The sequence below is a fragment of the Cherax quadricarinatus genome, chromosome 16, assembly GCF_038502225.1.
Source record: "Cherax quadricarinatus isolate ZL_2023a chromosome 16, ASM3850222v1, whole genome shotgun sequence".
Lineage (NCBI taxonomy): Eukaryota > Metazoa > Arthropoda > Malacostraca > Decapoda > Parastacidae > Cherax > Cherax quadricarinatus.
In genome coordinates, this window is record NC_091307.1 from 20410032 (window position 1) to 20431991 (window position 21960).

General features: G+C 40.5%; 1 protein-coding gene across 5 annotated transcripts in view; it reads left to right on the plus strand.

The window, feature by feature from the left end:
- Positions 1–21960, plus strand: part of LOC128688923 (plexin-B) — a gene marked incomplete at its 3' end in the record, with an annotated part of 822775 nt that overhangs the window by 719508 nt on the left and 81307 nt on the right. For all 5 annotated transcript variants that reach the window (XM_053776978.2, XM_053776981.2, XM_053776980.2 and 2 more), the window contains 1 exon segment: positions 2839–2971. In XM_053776978.2, coding sequence (XP_053632953.2) covers positions 2839–2971 — 133 coding nt within the window.

Here is a 21960-nt window from a genome sequence, read left to right on the forward strand (position 1 = left end):
ATATATATATATATATATATATATATATATATGTGTGTGTGTGTGTGTGTGTGTGTGTGTGTGTGTGTGTGTCGTGCCGAATATGTAAAACTGGTCAATTAGCAAGAACTCATTTAAAATTAAGTCCTTTCTAAAAATTTTCTCTTATACTTTTAAAGATATATTTTTTCATTAATGTTAATGTAAAAATTTATAATTTTGCACCAAAAGAATCTTAGAAAACTTACCTAACTTATTATAAAAAGAACAATTTATTTTAGCTTAACCCAACTAAATATATTTTAGATTTGTTTACGATAATTTAATACTGAGCAAACACAATGAAATAATTTTTTTTCGTTAGGTTCAGAATGATTTTGGCGAAATTATTGCATACACAAATTTTCACTTGTCCTATATGGCAAGATGAGCGTTGCTATTTAAGCCAAGATCGTAAGTTCTGCCTATTCGGCACGACATATATATATGCTTACGGAGGAAGAATTCTGTTCCACTTCCCCATGGAGATAAGAGGAAATAAACAAGAATAAGAACTAGAAAGAAAATAGAAGAAAACCCAGAGGGGTGTGTATATATGTGCTTGTACATGTATGTGTAGTGTGACCTAAGTGTAAGTAGAAGTAGCAAGACGTACCTGAAATCTTGCATGTTCATGAGACAGAAAAAAGGACACCAGCAATCCTACCATCATGTAAAACAATTACAGGCTTTCGTTTTACACTCACTTGGCAGGACGGTAGTACCTCCCTGGGCGGTTGCTGTCTACCAACCTACTACCTATTATATATATATATATATATATATATATATATATATATATATATATATATATATATATATATATATATATATATATATATATATAATATTTAGACAGCTTCGGGGAGAACCTTGAGTTTTCCCTGAAGTACGTTTATTCTCTTCTGCGAGGATGCGAGTCTCCAGTACAGTTGTAGAGGTGGTACCTCCCTTAAAATAAAAAAATTATATATATGTATATATATATATATATATATATATATATATATATATATATATATATATATATATATGCAATAAGATCACAGTAAACAGGTGATTTTAGAATTTGCAAAACAACCACTGTGAAAGAATAGAGAAATTCCAAGCGATTTCGCGACTACTCACATTATCAAGGAACAATAAAAGTAATGTATGTATAATGTTCGCCAAGACCGTAGTCCTGGCACTGATCTCAATCTTACGATGACCCGTCTATAAAAGTAATGCATCAGATGACGGCATATAAAGGGTCTAGACCACACCACACTATCACATCCCACAACAAAGCAACACCTGATGCGCGACTCATAAGAAAGATAAAACTGCAGCAGGTCCGCTGGCCTAACTAGACAGGTCCTTCAAGCAACCCACAAATTATTCTACCCATACACCTACACATTTATATCATCTCTCTGTTCACAGTAGGATTCGAACGTACAAATTCAGTATCAGAGTACACAGTACTTCATCCGTAACGTCAGTCTGACGTTGTGGATAAAGTAATGTGTACTCTGATGCCCAGTGTGCACATTGGAATCTTGCTGTTGACTGAGAGATAATGTTTGTAAATAATTTCGCCTGTTAAGTGTACTCACCTAATTGTGGTTGCAGGGGTCGAGTGTTTGTGTGTGTGTGTGTGTGTGTGTTAATTTTTTACATTCTTTCGCCACCGATTTGTCCATAGTTTTCTTCAATCCTTAATTTATGATTTCGGAATAAAATTAAGATTGATGGAAAGTTATGGAAATATAAATTGTTTTAGTTATGTTCTTGGGATACCAGACAGATATGTAAACCATAGCACCGTGTCATCCTTTGCAGACGATACCAGAGTCTGCATGAGTGTGCAATCCATTGAGGACACGGTAAATCTTCAAACAGATATAAACCAAGTTTTCCAATAGGCAACGGAAAACAATATGTTGTTCAATGAGGACAAATTTCATCTACTGACAGGAAATCTTGAGTCTAATGACTTTCTTGATACGATTCAGGATTGCTTTTTAAAACAGTTTGTGACAGAAACAACTAGAGGAAACAGTCTGCTTGACTTGGTTCTTGCCAACGAGGAATCACTAATTAATAATCTTGAGGTTAATGATGAGCTTGGGGAAAGCAATCAAAAATCACTTAGTTTCAATATATCATGGAATTACCCAAATAACTGCAATCAAGTCTCTGCCCCAGACTTCTGCTTAGCCGATTTCATAGGACTGAGAAATTACCTGGGTGGACTAAATTGGAACGACTTGATTATGGGTCAGGTAGCTGGTGTTGGATGCCAATATGACGTTTTTCAGAGCATGGTTCTAGCTGCCCAAACAATTAATATTCCAAGTAGGGAATTTAGATCAACTAAAAATTATCCCAAATAGATAAACAATAGATTAAAACATCTTACTGGTATCGAAAGAGGGGATGGGCAGTTAAGAGACATAAAAAAGGGAATAAGAAAATCTAAAAAGAGATTTTGAGGCTAAAGTGGCAAAGGATTCGAACACTAACTCAAAAGGTTTCTTTCAGGTATATAGAAGTAAGATTAGGGACAAGATAGGACCACTCAAAAGTAACTTCGGTCAGATCACTGACAGTGATTAGAAAATGTGTGAAATATTTAACTCTAATATCCTCTCAGTTTATACGCAGGAAGATACTAGTGAAATTCCAGAAATGATAAATTATGTAGAATAGGACGATAATAAACTAAGCACGATTAGGGTAACTAGTGGCATGGTCCTCAGACAAATAAAGAAATTAAAATTTTATGGAGATACATTCTCATGTAAGCCACTAACGCAAGGTTCTTCTCTTCTGCAGGTGTACGGTGCAGTCAGCCTGCCAAATGGCCACCTTCTCCTCCCCTCGCTGGCTCAGCTTCGGTTCCGGTCAGCAGTGTATTGACTTCGAGATGATCCTTCCAGACAGGCTGCCCATAGACCAGATGGCTACGGTAAGTTTTTCATTAGCAGACTTTGAGTATGCACCATTCCCCTGGACATTATATTCATGAGCCAGATGCCCACGAAGAGTTAAATCTGTAACATCCATCAACAGTAAGCCAATTTACGGTAATGATGTGAACAAGAGTAACTCTAATAATTGCCCCAGCACAATACTGAACATAGGTTTCCGTTCATAAGTGGGCTTGCAAAAACAAATTAATATTTTTTATAAATAAAGGTCTGTAACAAAGACGATGTCTTGAATAGTGATATCAGGATCACAAAAATATGGGATTGAATTGCACAAAACTATTAAAGTATCTGTTCATTTGGGAGAGGTTTTGGGAATCAAAGTAGAGAAAAAGAACCAGGTTAAGAATCTTCATACATACCACCATCTGCAGTGAAAGAAAATTCATTGAAGAGAGAAGGAATATTTAAAATTCCCTATAAAGGCTAAAAGTTTCTACACGTGATGCTATCTTCCTGGGAGATTTTATCTGGCGGACCGCCGTCAACAGCCTGGTTGATTAAGTAGTCAACAGAGAAACCAGGTTTCTGGATTGGCCACGATGGTAGAACCCTCGAAACCAGTCATAGGTTTGACAAACAGCCGTGATATCGCTTTAAGTATGCTCGATGCACTAGCATAAATCGAAGAGTTTCAATAGACTTTGAGATAAGTTTGTGTTCAGTCGGCTATTAATGGAACTTACAAGAATTAATATATTGTATTTTTGAACGTACGAATAAGAAACATTATTATAAATAGTATTATATAAATATTGACATAACACTAGACGAACATGGCCAAAGGTCGGACTCCAGGAGTAGAAGAACTCTCGATACTACTGCACCTCACTTCTGGCTTCATTTGTTGTGATGTGGCATATGTAAAATATACAGCTACACTGCGTTATAGTGTCTCGAGGGTTAATCAGGGTCGTCCTTATGTATTAGGCTTTGAAGTATAAATATCAAATTGAAGAGGCTTCATTGGCTCGTGGTTCTCTGAAATCAATGCAACCTTCTTATTGGTGGTTCTGGGAACCATCACCCTAACGACTCGGTCTTGAACTATGCCTCCTAGTGGTCAAATCAGCTCCGGAATTTCAGAGGAGTTATGTCTGTCAGCCAAGGTCGCAGTGGTGAGGAGTTCCGGTGGTTGCAACGTTTCAAAAGATAAATTACTGAACCAGTGTTCAGCAGCGCGTTCCGTACATGACTGGTGCATTAAAGACTGCATTGTTGCCTGCATTATTGGTAGGTAGACCCCTCCGCTCAGTTTCATAATTTCAAAAGTTTTTGTTCCAGCAGAACTGGAGTTACTATTTCATGTAATCGATTCCCCAGTAACTCCAACTCTGCAGGAATGAACTTTGGTTTCTCAGGCTAGACTGAAGATTTCATTACTTCATTTATGAAACGCTTTTTTTATGTGTGAGCTATCAGTGAAGAATAAAGAAAAAAAATCCCTCAAACCCAGTCTGTCTCTTCTAACTGAAGCTGTGCCGTTGTTATCGCTGTCAGCCTGTGAAACGGGTCGATGCCCTCCCGACAAGGGGCACACTATACACTCAGGCTGCTGTCTACGCTAATAGGAACACGAATAACAAAACTTTCACATCGGTTCAAAATATCAATGAAATTACGAAAAAAATGCTAAAATATATAGCAATGATAATTTGTACATTATTTATAAATTCTAATCCTTTACTGTGTTTTAAACAGGTAAATAGACTGAAAACGATAAGGTGTTGTGTGGAAGCCCAATGACTGCTCTTGTGAGGTCAGCTAACACACTCCTCAGAACTCTTTAATGTAACTAACACAAAACAATGCGTGTTCAGAAACTGTATATGCTACATAAATGGCAGCTTGTACGATTTATTAAATTTAGTGGATTCTAGTGACAAATTTTAACATGGAACTGACGGAGCTGGCATGGGACCGGCACTTAATCATATATAGAAACTAGAAAAGATTCAGTGCTTTGCAACGAGAATTCGTGACGGATATAAATTACTAGAAAAAACTTATGGAACTCAGTCTAAGCATCATTATAGGAGAGGAGGACCAGAGGTGACAGGATCATGATATACAAAATGCTCGGAGCATAGAGTGGATATGGAAAGACTGAGATGCGAGGAAATGGAGTCTGGGAACAGATATGGCAGCTAAAGATGAAGAGCCATGTGGACGTTAGTGTAAATGGTCCAAGTCGGACCGAAACGTCGTCATAAGCTTCTTTCTTCCATGTACTGGTTATTTGTGTATTTTTTAAGTCTTAGGGTAGTAAGATGGAAAGAAGTATATTAAGAGGTGGTGGAAGTAAACACTATATACAGCTACAAGAGTAGATATGACAGGCTCTAGGCGCCAGTCAATAAGAGTTAAGAGGTGGGCCAGGAGTTGTGAATCGAACCCTGCAAACACCACAAGGAGAGTACACACATTCTTTCATCCACTCATGCACCCGCCTATCAATCCGCATCTGTATGTGAGAGCACATTCGGGTGTATGTACTAGACGCGTGGATCGCAACTGTCTCCTGCATGCACAGGGTGCACTGCACAAGCGCGCGTGCACCCCTGTGCACTTGCTATGCATGAGAGCAGCAGGACAGGCAAGAAGTAAGCCAAAAAGAAACGTGTCAGAGTTTGAAGGCCCCAGAGACTACAGTTAATCTTGTGGTGGCCCCAGCACCAGACACACACTGACAGATGGGTGGGGGGGGAGAGGATTGGTGGATGAGGGTGTGTTTGGACGGGCTGGTGGACGGTGTTGGTCATGCAGTAGGTATTGTTGTTATTTGCTGAGGGTAAAGCAGATGAGCCTGGGAGTGTACACACACAGTTGTGCTTGCTTTGCTGTGTTTACTGGGGTTGAATCTCGGCTCCTGCTGTCCACTTTTACAGCTGAAGCTGTTTGGAGTTTAATTACCCTCACTTCCTTATCCAGCTTATTCTGCGTAACATCATGATTAAGACGCATATGCAACAGTTGGGTATCTTTAGAGTTGAAACGTTTCGCCTACACAGCAGGCTTCTTCAGTCAAATACAGAGGCAGGAGGTATAGTAATGAACTGAAGGTGATGCAATCAGTCCATCAACATTGGAAAAAAAAGCATTTGAGGTGGTCAGTCTTTAAATTTTCCTGTTAATGATCCTGATCATTCCGGGACTCCACTAACTACCTTGTTATTGTTTCCCATCTTGATACTTCCTCACTATTATAGTAATTTCAAATATTTATGCTGGCGTCGTCGAAAAAAAATACAAATCATAAAATGCACAGGATTTTTAATTCTCAGCTGGTGCGTTGTGTACTAGGGCAGTAGTTATCCGTGCTACCTTCTTCTTTAAGATGTACTTTGCTATATGCAGAATGAGTCTGAGGACACCAGTCAGCAGTAACAGCCTGATTGATTAGTTCCTGATGCACAGGGAGGCCTTTGATATACTTTTGATATTCTTTTGAAGAGTTTCGAGAGTTGAGCTACTCCCGGAGCCCGGCCATGGGCCAGGCTCGTCTGGTGCTTGCTTGGGCTACCAGGCTGTTGCTGCTGGAGGCCTGTTGCCCCACATATCCATCACAACCTGGTTGATCTGGAACCTGGTGAAGATACCTGCCCAGGTCGAGGCCTGGCCCACGGGGGGCTTTGACCCCCGGAATAGCCTCCAGGCAGGTAGACCTGCACTCCGCCTCTTGTGAGGAATGTCTCTTTATATAACATATATAATATGTAATGTTGCAAACTCGCATTATTTAGTTAAGAGAACAATATAATCTTACAGAAAAATTACATTCATGATTTTTTTTTTTGGGGGGGGGGAAGGAAGGACTTTATCGCTGGATGAATAACAATATATAAAATTGACCGTCTTCTGAAATTACACCACTCCCTGTTCTTTACCTTTGATATTTCTTTGATGAGTTCCGAGAGTTTTTCAACTTCTAGAGCCCGACCATAAGCCAGGCTCGTTTGGTATTTGTCTGGTCAACCAAGTCACTTTTAAGCTCACTTCACTGCTGTCTTTCACTATTTCATTGGTTTCATCTCTGTTTCTCACACAGCCAGGAGACCTGTCTCGTCTCCTGCCGCAACACTGCCTCTTTAGTCAGCAGGGCATAAAAAGAGGGCATGGTCTCAGGTATTAAGCCAAAACATGTATTGGCCATTCCTCACTCTCTTACTCGAGCAGCCTCCTTGATCTCTGCGAAGTTCTTGAGTGGTTCGCTGTTGCCGGTTCGCTGATCTGGTTGCGGTTGCTATTACCTCAGTCCATTTATCTGTTTTTATTTTTAATTTACTTTTTTCTTCACATGACCTCTGCAACACACGGACTCTTACCAATGTTAAACTATTTTTTCTTCAGTTGTAGAAATTAAGAAATTAAAATTTTGCTTTCATTTAGCACTATAGAATTATACATAATTAGGAAGTCTGGCTTTAGGTCGGGCTGCAGGAGTAGAACACCACTTGCACCCGGTCATAGTTATGTTCCGGGCCAAGGTGCGAGGAAGAGCTATAGGCACCAGGGGTGCCAAGACTCACCCAAGGCCAGAGCCATCACTTACGGGCGTCCTGTATAGAATACACTTGCAGCCACATCTATCTCCTTGGAGTTATTGGTGGTAAAAACGGTGAGGAATGTGGGCAGGCGTGCGAGAGATATTGTGCAATTTACGAGCGGTCAGAAGCGTGGTGATATTGTGGGCAAGGATGTGTCCTGCAGACACGTCTTATTGTCCCCTTCCTTCCTTCCTGCACCGATATTACATCCCACTTACCCCATCCCTCCCTCCTTTATTTTCGTTTAACCCTAATTCATTCATTTCAAGATCGGCTCACACTTTCTCCTTAACCCCTACTGGAGGAGAAACATTAACGTGGGTAAAGCTTCAGAAGAGCAAGGGAGCTTCGAGATGAAGGCGGTAAGGAACACGCAACTGGCTCCCCCCCCCCCAAGACAGCAGAGGTGAGTTAAGATGTTGGGGAAAAAAGAAGCTAGTGAGGGGAGGAGGAAAGGGATGAGATAAAATTGTTTGAGTAAGAAAGTGAATGGGAGAAGACAGCAATTAGGCAGGGAGGGAGGGAAGTTTCTTTGAGACAGACCTTAAATGTATTACGCTAGAGGGGGAAACCAGGTGGTTAGTTAGGCGTGAGGCAAGCACTGGAGGGGGAGACACTCATTAAATAGGTGATTAAATATTAGCCTTCCGTGTAAGTAAATGGCCGAAGAAAGTGAGGATTGGGGGGGGGGTCTTGGGAATGTCGGAGGGGCTTCCCAGCTACCCGGAGGCTCACTGATTGTAAGGGGCTTCAGGCTGCTAACAACAACAGCAGCAACAGCTTGGTTGACCAAGCAGTTAGGAAGGAAATCTGGCCTCAGGCCGGGCTGCAAGAATACGATAATTACTCTTGATTACGAGGCTCATCGCCCCCATGGCCCTGTCACTGACTAATCCTTACGGTTGTTGACCTGATTAGCCAGGCTGTTGTTGATGCTAAAACACGCAGTCCAACCTAGGCACTATAGACCGGCTGCTTACGAAAATAGTATAAAAAAAAAATTAGTGCTTTCACTTTTTTTATAGAGTTTGATGAATGATACTGAATCTGCTCTATGTAGACTCTTTCGTAACATAAAATTAGAGCCTGTCTTTTTTTTTTTAATTTATTGATAAAGCGTTTTTGGAGCGTGGGCCAGTGAAAGCGTGGATTTAGGGTGACACCTGAAATATGAACCAAGCTCGGTGTCCCATTTATGAATAATTAATTTGGGTTGTTAATCTTTAGTTTGATTAATGTGTCAGTTATCACAGAGTAGTGCTGTGTTCTCAGTATTTTTTTTTTTTTTTGTAATCGATAGTGAGGGTTCCATCTCCCTGGAGAATGGGTTCAGCACCTGTTTTTTTTTTCTTTTGGAGTTGCTTATAATCCTTGGGCAAACACAGACGCAAAGCAAGTTTTTAGTGACAGTGTTTCGCTCTGTGTAACACTCTCTGTAAATCTACACTTACCGAAATGTGCACCACTGTTTTTTCTTTTTTCCATTACACTGTTTACAATAAACCTTCGCGGTGTTTCTGACAACTGAGTAGATCGGAAGATAATTCTCTCCACCTTTCTCAGGAACATTATTCCTTTCCAGGATTCGTTATTTTCATCTTAATGGTGTTTATTTTTAATGTTTTTTATTGTCACGTCGTATCATTCAAAAGACTATTAAGGTTTCTCGAGGAGAGATACACTTTGCAGAACACTTTGTTCTGCAACGTGTGTAATCTCTCTACTATTTTCGGCAGTGCAACATTTGGAGAATTTCTTCAGTGTCAGTAATATTATGATTTATCAATTCCCATTAAATGTACTTCGTATTAATTTATTTAATGCTTCCTTTTTGAGATTTGTATAGTGGAGTTAAATCCAGATGTACTCCTGTTATCCCCATTGGAGCCTAGTTCCTAGGCTCCAATATCCAAGGATGGATATGGGATGCACAATAAACTAGCCGCTTCATCGGCAAAATAAAATCTATCGTTGTACACCAATCTATTTGTAGAGATATGTTTACAGCCTCTTGCTTTTATGAATGTTGTTGGTTCCTGGGATCAAATTGCTCACGGTCTCCCATGTTGATGACCTGATCAGTCAGGCTGTTGGGGCTTGCTGCACATTTGAGTTTTTGTATTTATTTCCGGGAATCTGGATGTAAAGCACTGCATCATTTGGTGACACTGAGAAACATCTGGAGCACCAGGGAAATAATGTGGACAGGCTGGAGTGAGACAGGTCTGCTCACTTCTCCTGTACGTCAGTAATGGAATATAGACAGGGAGGAGACGTCAATAAGGGAATATAGACAGGTTGGAGTTGAGCACATTCGTTCACTTCCCCTCGACTCATTTGCATAGCGGCGTTTATTTTATATTTACTTTGGTCAGGATGATGTATTTTAGTGATGGAGGAGATGAAGATAAATGGGAGGAGGAGGCTGAGGTGTGGCGGAGGTGGGAAGCCCAGATGGCTGGAGGTTCCAGGACTAATGTGGCTCACCTTGTGAGGACCTACCTACCTTCATACGTGTGTGCAGTATATATATATATATGCTGAATAGGTAAAATTGGTCAATTAGCAAGAACTCATTTAAAATTAAGTCCTTTCTAAAATTTTCTCTTATACTCACGAAATCGTAATGACACGATTGCAAATAAACCATACCACGGGCGGGGTCACAATGGTGCCTATGCTAACCTTCCTATGGTGTATAAATATACCTAGTTGGATGAATCTTATTGTGGCTAACTGGCCCAGTGGCTAACGCGACGGTCTGAAGTTGGCTGTCTGATCGCTGGTTCTAACCCCGCCCATGGTATGGTTTGTTTTTGTTCTCTTATACGTTTAAAAATATATTTTATTTCATTTATGTTAATGTAAAAATTAATAATTTTGTGCCGAAAGAACCTTAGAGAACTTACCAATTATAACAAGCGCAATTTAATTTATCCTAATCCAGCTAAATATATTTTAGTTAAGTTTACAATGATTTCATAATAAACAAACACAATGAAATATATTTTTTTCGTTAGGTTCAGAATGATTTTTGCGAAATTGTTGCATACACAAATTTTCGCTTGTCTTATTCAGTAAAAAGAGCGTTGCTATTTAAGCCAAAATCGCAAGTTTTATCTATTCGGCACGACAATATATATAATTATATATATATATATATATATATATATATATATATATATATATATATATATATATATATGTCGTGCCGAATAGGCAGAATTTGCGATCTTGGCTTAAATAGCAACGCTCATCTTGCCATATAAGACGAGTGAAAATTTGTGTATGCAATAATTTCGCCAATTATATATATATATATATATATCTAAAATATATTTAATGTTCTGTTAGGCTAAAATAAATTGTTCTTGTTATATATATATATATATATATATATATATATATATATATATATATAGTTCTTGCTAATTGACCAGTATATACGACATACATATATATATATATATATATATATATATATGTATATATATATATATATATTATATATATATATATATATATATATATGTTGCAAAAAACGCGATTCTAAAAGCTTAGAAATCTCCAGTGAATACTAGAAAGTACTGCCCTTCTAGCATCCAGCCTGTTACTGGGTTTTCCTAACAAGTAGTCTGTATCCTTGTCCAATTATCCATTAGAATTCAGTATGATTTAATAGTGCTTCAGGATTACAACTGGTAGGCTACTAACTAGAGAAATTAAAATTTAATAAATTTATTAAGTCTAGAGGTATATTATCAAATTAAATTAAATTAAAATTAATCACAGTAATCAAAATAATATCACTTCTCTCGAGTACAATATTATTGTGCTGAAAGCACATATCACATTTATAATTCTTAAGTACCGTCTGGTACATTAACATTTAATAAGATATTACAAATATGTACAAGTGTGTATTTATGTGTGTAAGTGCTCTAAGTAGTTCGCTATGTCTCACAACTCGACTAGACTTAAACAAGTGACTGACAAAGTCCTCAAATAAACTAACTTCTTGAGCGACTGGCAACCAGAACAGTCTGCTTGAACAAAAAAGAATGCTAAGCCCAATAGCAATACAACAAGCAACTGCGACACAGAATCAGGAACAAGGAGATAATATAACGACACTAAGTAGGGACCATCTGCAGATCCTCCACAAGTCACCAAACTCCCATACTACTGAATCTAAGTTCAGCATAAGAAAATCCCCTACTGTGATAATACACAGATACCAGTACAAGCTAGGTCAGAAGCTACAGCTCAGGACCTGAGTTGCTCAGAGTGTCTATGCGACACACAACCTCAGTACAACGTCGAAAATCACTAAGTCTATACTATGTTCTGTGAGCAGAGTCTCCAGAACTAACAAGAATAATGAGACAGACAATCTGTCAACCACCAAGAGAGTCTAAACCAGACTGAATACTTCAGGCGAGGTGAGGACACCCCCCCTCGATCACGTGATAGCTCCGTGGGTCACTGCCCAGCAAGAAGCAGGCAGTCTAACGAGGTACTTTTATAACAGCCCCACCATAGGCTTCTAACAATACATCTATCTTGCAATAGGTATCATCAGTTATGGGCAGTACATCTTCTCTTAACGTGAGATAACTGCCAGTGTCTCTGAAAGTAATTTTCTCAGTCAGATGTGATTCGTCAAATCCTACTTTACCTCTCGAAAAATAAGGACTCATCGCTGAACGAATCTTTTCGTCAGTTGCACTTTCTGACGCTAGTCATCTGTCCTGAGTAATATTATCTAAAACAGTAGGATCAGAGGTATTACTAGGATTTTGGTGCCTTTGTTGCTCGGAAGAAGATACGACTTGTGTGGGGGCGCCAGCGGTATGACTGCTTCTCGTATCTCTTTCTAACTTATAGCAATACTCTCTGGCATGTCCTTTTCTGTTACAATAGGTACATTTAACTTTCTTCTCGTTATCAGATTTCTGTCTAGCCACAGAGACAGAATCAGAATTGTGAGTTGTCCTGGTAAATGTACGAGAAGTTACAATAGCAGGTACATCAGGCCGGCAATGAGCAGCTGATTTAGGTTGCCAACTTCTAGGACAATTTTTAGTTACCTTGTTTCTCTGTTTTTTAGTACGTACAAGTTTGTGAGAAATCTCATAATTGTCTGCTAAAGCTGCAGTTTCCAGAATATCCGAGGTAGTATGATCGATCAGATATTCTTGTATGTCAGCAGACATACAGTTGTTAAACTCTTCATGTAGTAACAACTGAACAAGGCTGTCATAGTTGTTACACTTGGCAGACCTACACCACCTCTCAAAATGCAACTTTTTTCTCACGAGCAAACTCTACACAAGTTTGATCTTGTCGTCGTTGTAACGTACGAAATGCGCTTTGATAACTTACAGGTAACAAGTTATATGTCTCTAGAATAGTTAGCTTGACAGCGTCATAACTAATGTACTTGGCAAATGGTAAAGCAGCAGTACAAGTTTGAGCTCTTCCTGTCAAAGCTGTGTGCAACAAGGTAGCCCAGTGCTTAAGTGGCCAGTTCATAGCACGTGCCTGGTTCTCAAACACATCAAAATAGGTGTCTAAGTCACTCTAAAAAAACTTAGGAACCATGGATGCAGCTTTCTGCACATTAAATGTGTCTTGTGATCTATCAGTTTGTTGTCTTCCAAGACGAACATTTTCTCTTTGGAAATCTTCTTCGTTCAATTTCCTCTGAGCCTCTATTTGTGCAGTCTGCAACATAATGAGGCGTTCAAACCTCTCAAACTGTTCCTAAGAGATAGGACCAGTGGGTAATGGAGGAGTAGGGAAATTAAATTGTCTTTCTGGACTGTCCTTAGGTCGGAAACTTCGTCCAGCCGTTTCTAGAGAGTCTAGATCTGGTCTATGATAAGTAGATACAGGTGTAGCATACACAGTACTTGCATGAGGCTTAGTCATACTACCAGCTATACTCTGTACTAATGTGTCAGTGAGGGAAGGAGTGAGCGAGAACTGAGCTACACTAGGCTCAGACACTTCTGCCTTAGTTGCTCTTTCTTCTACTTCATCAAATAGTCATACTTCCTAATTGTGACACTAGGCTTTCTGAATCTGAATCATAATCAGATATCTCTGTATGAGCAGGAAACAATATATCTTTAATTAACGCTCTGACAGTTTCTGCGGTGTAATTCCTGTTATACGTCACACCGAGATATTTGCCTACTTGCCAACACGTCTGAAGTTTTAATGTACTTAACTCAAAGTCAGAGTATCAATTAACTGTTTCACTTTGGCATACATCACGAAAATAAATATACTACGCGAGAGTGATTATGGGAAACTATAATCCTAATAGGAATTTTAGTGTTGGTTGTCTTAGAGCTAGAACTCATAAACAGTATTTCCATCTCCTTGGATCAAGAGACTCAGTCAAGTACATACATCCACCTGGTATGTTGTACAAGACTAAACTCATAGTCTTCAGATTAGGAAAGTACTGAAAGTGTTTGATCATAGAGTTACTAGTATGTCAAACTGGACAGTTTCTCCAACACCTTGGATCAAGAGCATCCCGGACAGGCCCTCATTTGTTACAAAAAAAACGCGATTCTAAAAGCTTAGAAATCTCCAGTGAATACTAGAAAGGACTGCCCTTCTAGCATCCAGCCTGTTACTGGGTTTTCGTAGCAAGTAGTCATTATCCTTGTCCAATTATCCATTAGAATTCAGTATGATTCAATAGTGCTTCAGGATTACAACTGGTAGGCTACTAACTAGAGAAATTAAAATTTAATAAATTTATTAAGTCTAGAGGTATATTATCAAATTAAATTAAATTAAATTAATCACAGTAATCAAAATAATATCACTTCTCTCGAGTACAATATTATTGTGCTGAAAGCACATATCACATTTATAATTCTTAAGTACCATCTGGTACATTAACATTTAATAAGATATTACAAATATGTACAAGTGTGTATGTATGTGTGTAAGTGCTCTAAGTAGTTCGCTATGTCTCACAACTCGACTAGACTTAAACAAGTGACTGACAAAGTCCTCAAATAAACTAACTTCTTGAGCGACTGGCAACCAGAACAGCAATACAATAGCAATACAACAAGCAACTGCGACACAGAATCAGGAACAAGGAGATAATATAACGACACTAAGTAGGGACCATCTGCAGATCCTCCACAAGTCACCAAACTCCCATACTACTGAATCTAAGTTCAGCATAAGAAAATCCCCTACTGTGATAATACACAGATACCAGTACAAGTTAGGTCAGAAGCTACAGCTCAGGACCTGAGTTGCTCAGAGTGTCTATGCGACACACAACCTCAGTACAACATCGAAAATCACTAAGTCTATACTATGTTCTGTGAGCAGAGTCTCCAGAACTAACAAGAATAATGAGACAGACAATCTGTCCAACCACCAAGAGAGTCTAGACCAGACTGAATATTTCAGGCGAGGTGAGGACACCCCCCCTCGATCACGTGATAGCTCCTTGGGTCGCTGCCCAGCAAGAAGCCGGCAGTCTAACGAGCCACAAGCGATAATTACAGTAGTTAGACAATCAAGACTTGAACTGAGCACATATGTAACATCCTACCTAACAACATAACTAAGTCAAATAACAATATAAAGCAATACATTTACGATTTAGCTATTATCGCAAATATAAGCAATATAAAATTATATGAAAAGGTAATAATTATATATATACATAATCATTATATACATTATATATATTGCAACCCATTCAGGGGTTGCAACAATATATATATATATATATATATATATATATATATATATATATATATATATATATATATATATATATATATATATATATAATGTGTGTGTGTGGTTACTAGGTTCACTCTCCTTAGAGCTGTGTATGCATCCTGCCTCTATCACTCCACTGTCCAGGTCGTTCCAGTTCTAGAACAAGGCTTAAAAAGCACTAAGATCCTGAGATTTGTTTGTGTTTTCAGCTTCCAGTTGTGCCCTTGTGCTCCTGTTCCCACCTTTCAAACACACTGTCCATGTTCGCCCTATCATTTTCTCTCAGTATTTTGTACGCCGTTACTATATCACTACTAGACCTTCTATTCTCCAACGTCATTAAAGATTTAGCTCCCTTAATCTCTCCTCATAGCTCGTACCTCTTAACTCCGGGACTAGTCTCGTTGCAAAACCTGTGCACTTTCTCCAGTGTGCGAGAGAGAGACAGACAGGCAAAGAGACAGACAGACAGGCAGGCAGGCAGGCAGGCAGGCAGGCAGGCTAAATCTGTATGTCAGTGAAATGAGTGTTAAGGCTCGAGCTTCCGTCCACTAATACAGAAGGCGAGACCAGGCTGAATAAGCTTAGCTTCTTATATCGTTCAGAATTACCATCCGAAACATGGAAAAAAAAAGTCATGTTTTGAGAAAGATATGAGAGAGGCGGCAAACGCAGAACAAATGGATAAATTAGGATGCTTTGAGCTGAGAGACGAAGTCTTTGAGATGTGGGTGGTTGCCTGTTGTGTGTGTTGGCATGGCGGCATGTGGACGGTCGAGGGTGGCGTGGGGTGGTTGTGGGATGGTTGTAGGTGGTTTTGGCTTGCGTGGGATGGTTGTAGGTGGTTTTGGCTGACCTGGAATGGTTGTAGGTGGCTTTGGCTAGCTTGAGATGGTTGTAGGTGGTTTTGGCTGGCTTGGGATGGTTGTAGGCGATTGAAAATGGCATGCAGTGACGGTGATTATCGTTGGAGGTGGGTTGGTTGTAGGCGATTGAAAGTGGCTGGCGGTGGTGTGGGATAGTTATAATTGGTTGTGGGTATTTAGTAGGGATAAGGGTTTCCATACAAGTTGAGATAAGTGGGATGGGTAAAAGCTGTGATTGTATTAGATAGGAATAGTGTGTTGGCAGTAAGGGTGAAGGATAGGTACAGGGACCGAAAGAAAAGAACAGATGGGGGATTGACGTAGGTGCTGTAGCCGTGGGTGGGTACAGGGAGGAACTACAGCAGACCGCAACAGTGTGAGGAGCCGTGACTGGCCACAGAAAATATCTAGTTTGTCTGCAGAAAAAGACCAACTACATTCAAGCTACTTCTAATTCTGTCTAGGTAGTTGAGGTTAGTATAGCCGAAGACAGTGAAGACTTTTTTTCTTACACCTTTGAATTTACAGGCTAAGAGCTGCTACAATAGCTCATTTCATTTCAAAGCGAAGACCTATATATGGTATCTTAACACCCCTTAAGGCGCGACCCGTAACAGCCGACTAACACCCAGGTACCTACTTACTGCTACGTGAACAGAGGTAACAGGTATATACCTTTATACCTTTGAAGAGTTTCGAGAGTCTCACTACTCTCAGAGCCCGGCCATGGGCCAGACTTTTCTGGTGCTTGCCTGGTCAACCAGGCTGTTGCTGCTGGAGGTCCGCTGCCCCACATATCCATCACAGCCAGGTTGATCTGGAACCTGGTGAAGATACTTGTCCAGTTTCCTCTTGAAGGCTTCTACACTTGTTCCAGCCGTGTTTCTGATATCTTCTGGTAAGATGTTGAATAGTGTGGGACCCCAGATGTTGATACAGTGTTCCCTTATTGTCCCCACCACATCCCTGCTCATCGGGTTTATTTTACACTTCCTCCCATACCTCTCACTCCAGTATGTTGTTATGGCAGTGTGCAGATTTGGGACCAGGCCCTCGAGTACTTTCCAGGTATATATTATCATGTACCTCTCCACCGCTTCAGTGAGCACATGTTCAAGACTTGAAGGCGTTCCCTGTAATTTAGGTGCTTTACTGGCTCAATATGAGCCGTAAACGATCTCTGTATTTGTTCCAGTTCTGATATTTCTCCTGCCCTCAGCACTGAGCAATATTCTTAATGAGGGAGCACTAGCGATTCGAAGAGTGTCACCATCGGCATTATTTCCTTAGTTTTGAAAGTTCTCAGTACCCACCCCGTCATCTTCCTGGCTGTCGTGATCTTCGTCTTGTTATGGTCTTTAAAAGAAAGGGCAGTTGACATAATTATTCCCGGGTCTTTTACGTGTTCGTTTCGTTCTATTTGGCGACCCTCTTTAGTCTTGTATGTAGTGTTCCTTTTGTGTTCATGCTTTCCATACCTAAGCAGCTGGAGGAAAGAAGTTTCCAAGCTACCTAGAGGGTATTCCGGGGATCAACGCCCCCGTGGCCCGGTCCACGACCAGGCCTCCCGGTGGATCAGGGCCTGATCAACCAGGCTGTTACTGCTTGCTGCACGTAGTCCAACGTATGAACCACAGCCCGGCTGATCCGGCACCGACTTTAAGTATCTGTCCAGCTCTCTCGTGAAGGCAGCCAGGGGCGCCTATTGGTAATTCCCCTTATGCATGGTGGGAGGCTGTTGAACAGTCTTGGACCCTGGACGCTTATGGTGCTCTCTTATAGTGTACCAATGGCGCCCCTACTTTTCATTGGAGGTATTTTGCACCGCCTGCCCAGTCTTTTACTTTCGTAGGGAGTGATTTATGTGTGCATATTCGGGACCATTCCTTCTAGGAATTTCCAAGTGTAGATTATGATATATCTCTCGCCTGCGTTCCAGCGAGTACAAGTCAAGTGCTTCCAAGCGTTCCCGGTAGTTGAGGTGTTTGTTAGAACTTATGTGCAGTAAAGGTTCTCTGTACACTCTCTAGATCTGCAATTTCACCTGCTTTGAACGTTTCCACCCTCTACACAAGAGTGGTGTGACGAGCCATGGTTGACTTCATGGAAAAAATACAGCCGATGAAATGACGTGATACGTTATAATAACAATATTGGTGAAGAGTAATGGCCAGAAGAATAAAAGAGGGGGAAGAGTGTAGCAAAGAACAAACGATTTCAAGACAATGACTGAGGTAGTAATTGTGATGGTTAGTGAAAAAGGTATTCGAAAGTACAGGGCGGTAGACGACGGAAAAAGCCGACAAGTGGGAATAAAAACACTGGTAGCAGAGAATCCTTTTCAATATTACGATTCGCCTAAGGCTGGACTTTATGAAGCACACAGGGATGAGCAAATACATAGCTTTATAAGGCGGTGTATTTGCTGCGAGTCTTTACTCCCAAGAGTACGCTAGATAGAAGTGGTGGTAGTTGTAACAGCAGTGGTTGTCGCTTTGTAGTGGCTGTCGTTCCCGTAGTGGTGGTGATAATGCTGGTAGTAGTGGCAGAGATGCTGATAGTAGTAGTAGTAGTGGTGGTGACGGTGGAGAACCCAGGAGTGAATTAGCATTAGCGTGGGCAAGGAGTCGGACTTTAAATAGGTAGCCACTGCAGTATTGTTGCTGAAATCTATTGGAACACAGCCCTGAATCACTCCAGCCAAACTGTTTTCCTGCATATGTTACTGCCCTTTCACGCTCCCACAACGGAACCCCCGTGGCTTTTTTACACACTTTTGCGAGCATCCCTAAGAAACCCTCACACAAGGGCTGAAGTTGAATGCTACCGGCTGAGGGTTGCGTTCCTCGGGAACCACGGCTAATCAATCTAATCGAGGAAGTGGAGAAATTTGAAATTTATCGTCTCTGAATATTTCACGAGCGAAGGAAGAATAGAGGAGGGAAGGGAAGGAAGCTTTTTTCTTACACATTTTTCCTCTCTTTTTAATTATTTTTTTTAACTTGTTAATGGAAATGAGTCGTATTAAACTGGGCCGCCATTCGAGGATTTTTTTTTATATCGCTCGTTTAGGCTGCCTGAATCATTTTTACCTGATTGGAAACGTCTCACGACTGGTCGCTAGTGATCTTTTCCTGGAGGAGCGACTGGCTGAATGTACCCTACAGATGTATAGATATGTAAAGTCAGTACCCGATCAGCCGGGCGGTAGTTCGCACGTTGAAATACGTGCGACCAGCAGTAACAACCTGGTTGATCAAGCTGTATAGATATGTAAAGTCAGTACCCGATCGGCCGGGCGGTGGTTCGTACGTTGGAATACGTGCCGCCAGCAGTAACAGCCTGGTTGATCAGGCTCTGATCCACCGCTAGGCCTGGTCAAGACCTGGGCCGCGGGAGCATTGACCCCCGGAACACCCTCCCGGTAGGTAGTAGGTAGGCTCTGTGTAGTTATTATTATTATTATCAGTTATAGTTAATAAAATAACTCAGGTACAAGTCCCAATATTGACGCCCCAGGATCGGTAAGCTTCCTTCACAGGACAAAATTATCCTGAACCAGATCTCCCCGCACTTGACTAGCCGGTAGCACCCTTCAGGGAGTGTACTTTATTACTGATAAACGGCTTTTGATTCAAGGAGCTGGAACTATCCTTTGCTTTCCTCCGACCAAACCTGATCATCTTCCTTAATTCTGTAGCGTGGATGTGCTGGCGTGACCACCCCCTTTTACCCGCTGCTCTAAGTCGATTCATCAAGCTTTCCTGTATTTTAACACTTCATTTGGCCAGGAGTCTTCCAATCTCTCTAACAGGGCGTGTAGGGGACGCCACAGCTGTGAGGGATATATCACCTCCGGCGCCTGGAGGATAGGGGGAAAGGGTATGTAGGTGACGGAGAAATAGGAAAAAGGGGAAAGAAAAGCGGGAAGTGAGCGAAGAACAGCTGTGAGGAGGATATAAAAGGGCATGATTATTTAATTGTTTATTAATTTGCTTGCTTACTCTCTCTCTCTCTCTCATATATATATATATATATATATATATATATATATATATATATATATATATATATATATATATTGTGTGTGTGTGTATGTATGTATGTATGTATGTATGTATGTATGTGTGTGTGTGTGTGTGTGTGTGTATGTATGTATGTGTGTGTGTGTGTAAAACAACCACAGGGGAAGTAGAATGATAGCTCTAGGCCTTTCGTGTTGCACTCAACACATCAACGGGAGCTTGCACTTAGTGCCTCCTGCCTCCCTGCCGCATTCAAGCAAAAACGTTCCCAAACTAAATCTGCTTGGACTTCCTACTACTCATTTCTGCAACAGTGCAAGCTCCTGAAGTTTTGATTGCAACACGACAGGCCTACAGCTATCATTTAACCCCCCCCCCTCCTGTGGTTGTTTTCAATATATATATGTGAGGGGGAGTATGGTGCCTAGAATTGGAAAGTGAATTGCGTATGTTGTGGTTCAGTGAGTGCGAGTGATGGTAAATGTTTTCTTCTTTGGCCTCATCTGCTTTGATGGTTGGGGACGTGATCGCCCTCCCCACCTAAAAGGGATAAGCCTAACGTAGGCCTGCCTGGCCATAAATATCCCATCGTCCTGCTGTCGGCACTCTTGATAAATTTGTGCAGGAAGTGCGGCGCGTGTATGCATTTCTCTAAATCGGTTTCTAGGGGCCAGGCCTATTTCTTTTCTTATGAAGTGGCCTTCAGGGATGAGGGGAGTGTGAAATTGGGCGAGTAAGTAGTGGGAAGAATAAATTGAGTGCTGGAACACTTTTACCCAGGAGTGTGGCCTGCTGCAACTTATCCTCATTTTGCTTCGATGTTTTTCCTCGCGATTTAGAACGTCGATTTCAGAATGTTCCATGTTTGCAGTAGATGAAACATAGATTGTAAATTTGTATCCAGATATATTCCTGTTAGCCCTTTTGTGGTCTGTTCCTAGTCTTTTTGTGTATACATATGATAGTCTACCGCCCACGGGGTGGGTATGGGAAGCACAATAAACTAGCCGCTTCGAAAGCTAAGTCTTAAATCTAAATCCAGTAAACTATCAAATACTCTTTCTATAAATTTATATAAACATTAAAAACGCATATTTAACCACAATCTGAACTCATATTTAACCACAATCTGAACGTATATTTAACCACAATCTAAAAGTACCGAAAAACCTCTGGCATTGTGGTGGCCGAACAGTCTCAGGAAACGTTAAAAATGCACAAGTATTTCTCATGGTGGGAGAATAGGTTGCCTGCTGACACGACCTTGTCTTCAGTAAACAAACTTTCAGACCTTATTTACGTTTTGTTTTAAGAAGGTACAGAGTACACGCTATCGGGACGCCTCTCACGATATGTGAAGACTTCTGAGATTAATGGCGTTCTCCTAAGAAATACTTACACACCTTCCTAAGGTGTTCATGTTTGTACTTACATTGGTTAAATAAAAATATATATTAAGATGAATTTTTATTTTATGCTGTGAGTTCTGTCATCTGAAACATCAGCCAAAGAACCTTGATGGAAGGTAATATAGTGTAATCTCAGTATTAAGCATTAGAATATCATTCGGAAAGAGTTAAATCACGAATTTGAATGTCAGAAGAATGCATCTAGAAGCTTGAGTAGATCTATGATCCACTATGATGGCATAAACGTAGATAAGCACATTGACAAATCAACTGTTGTTGTAGCAAGGCTTATCAGTGACTTGCGAAATCGCAATAACACGATTGTAAACAATTCACGGAGCATTCCG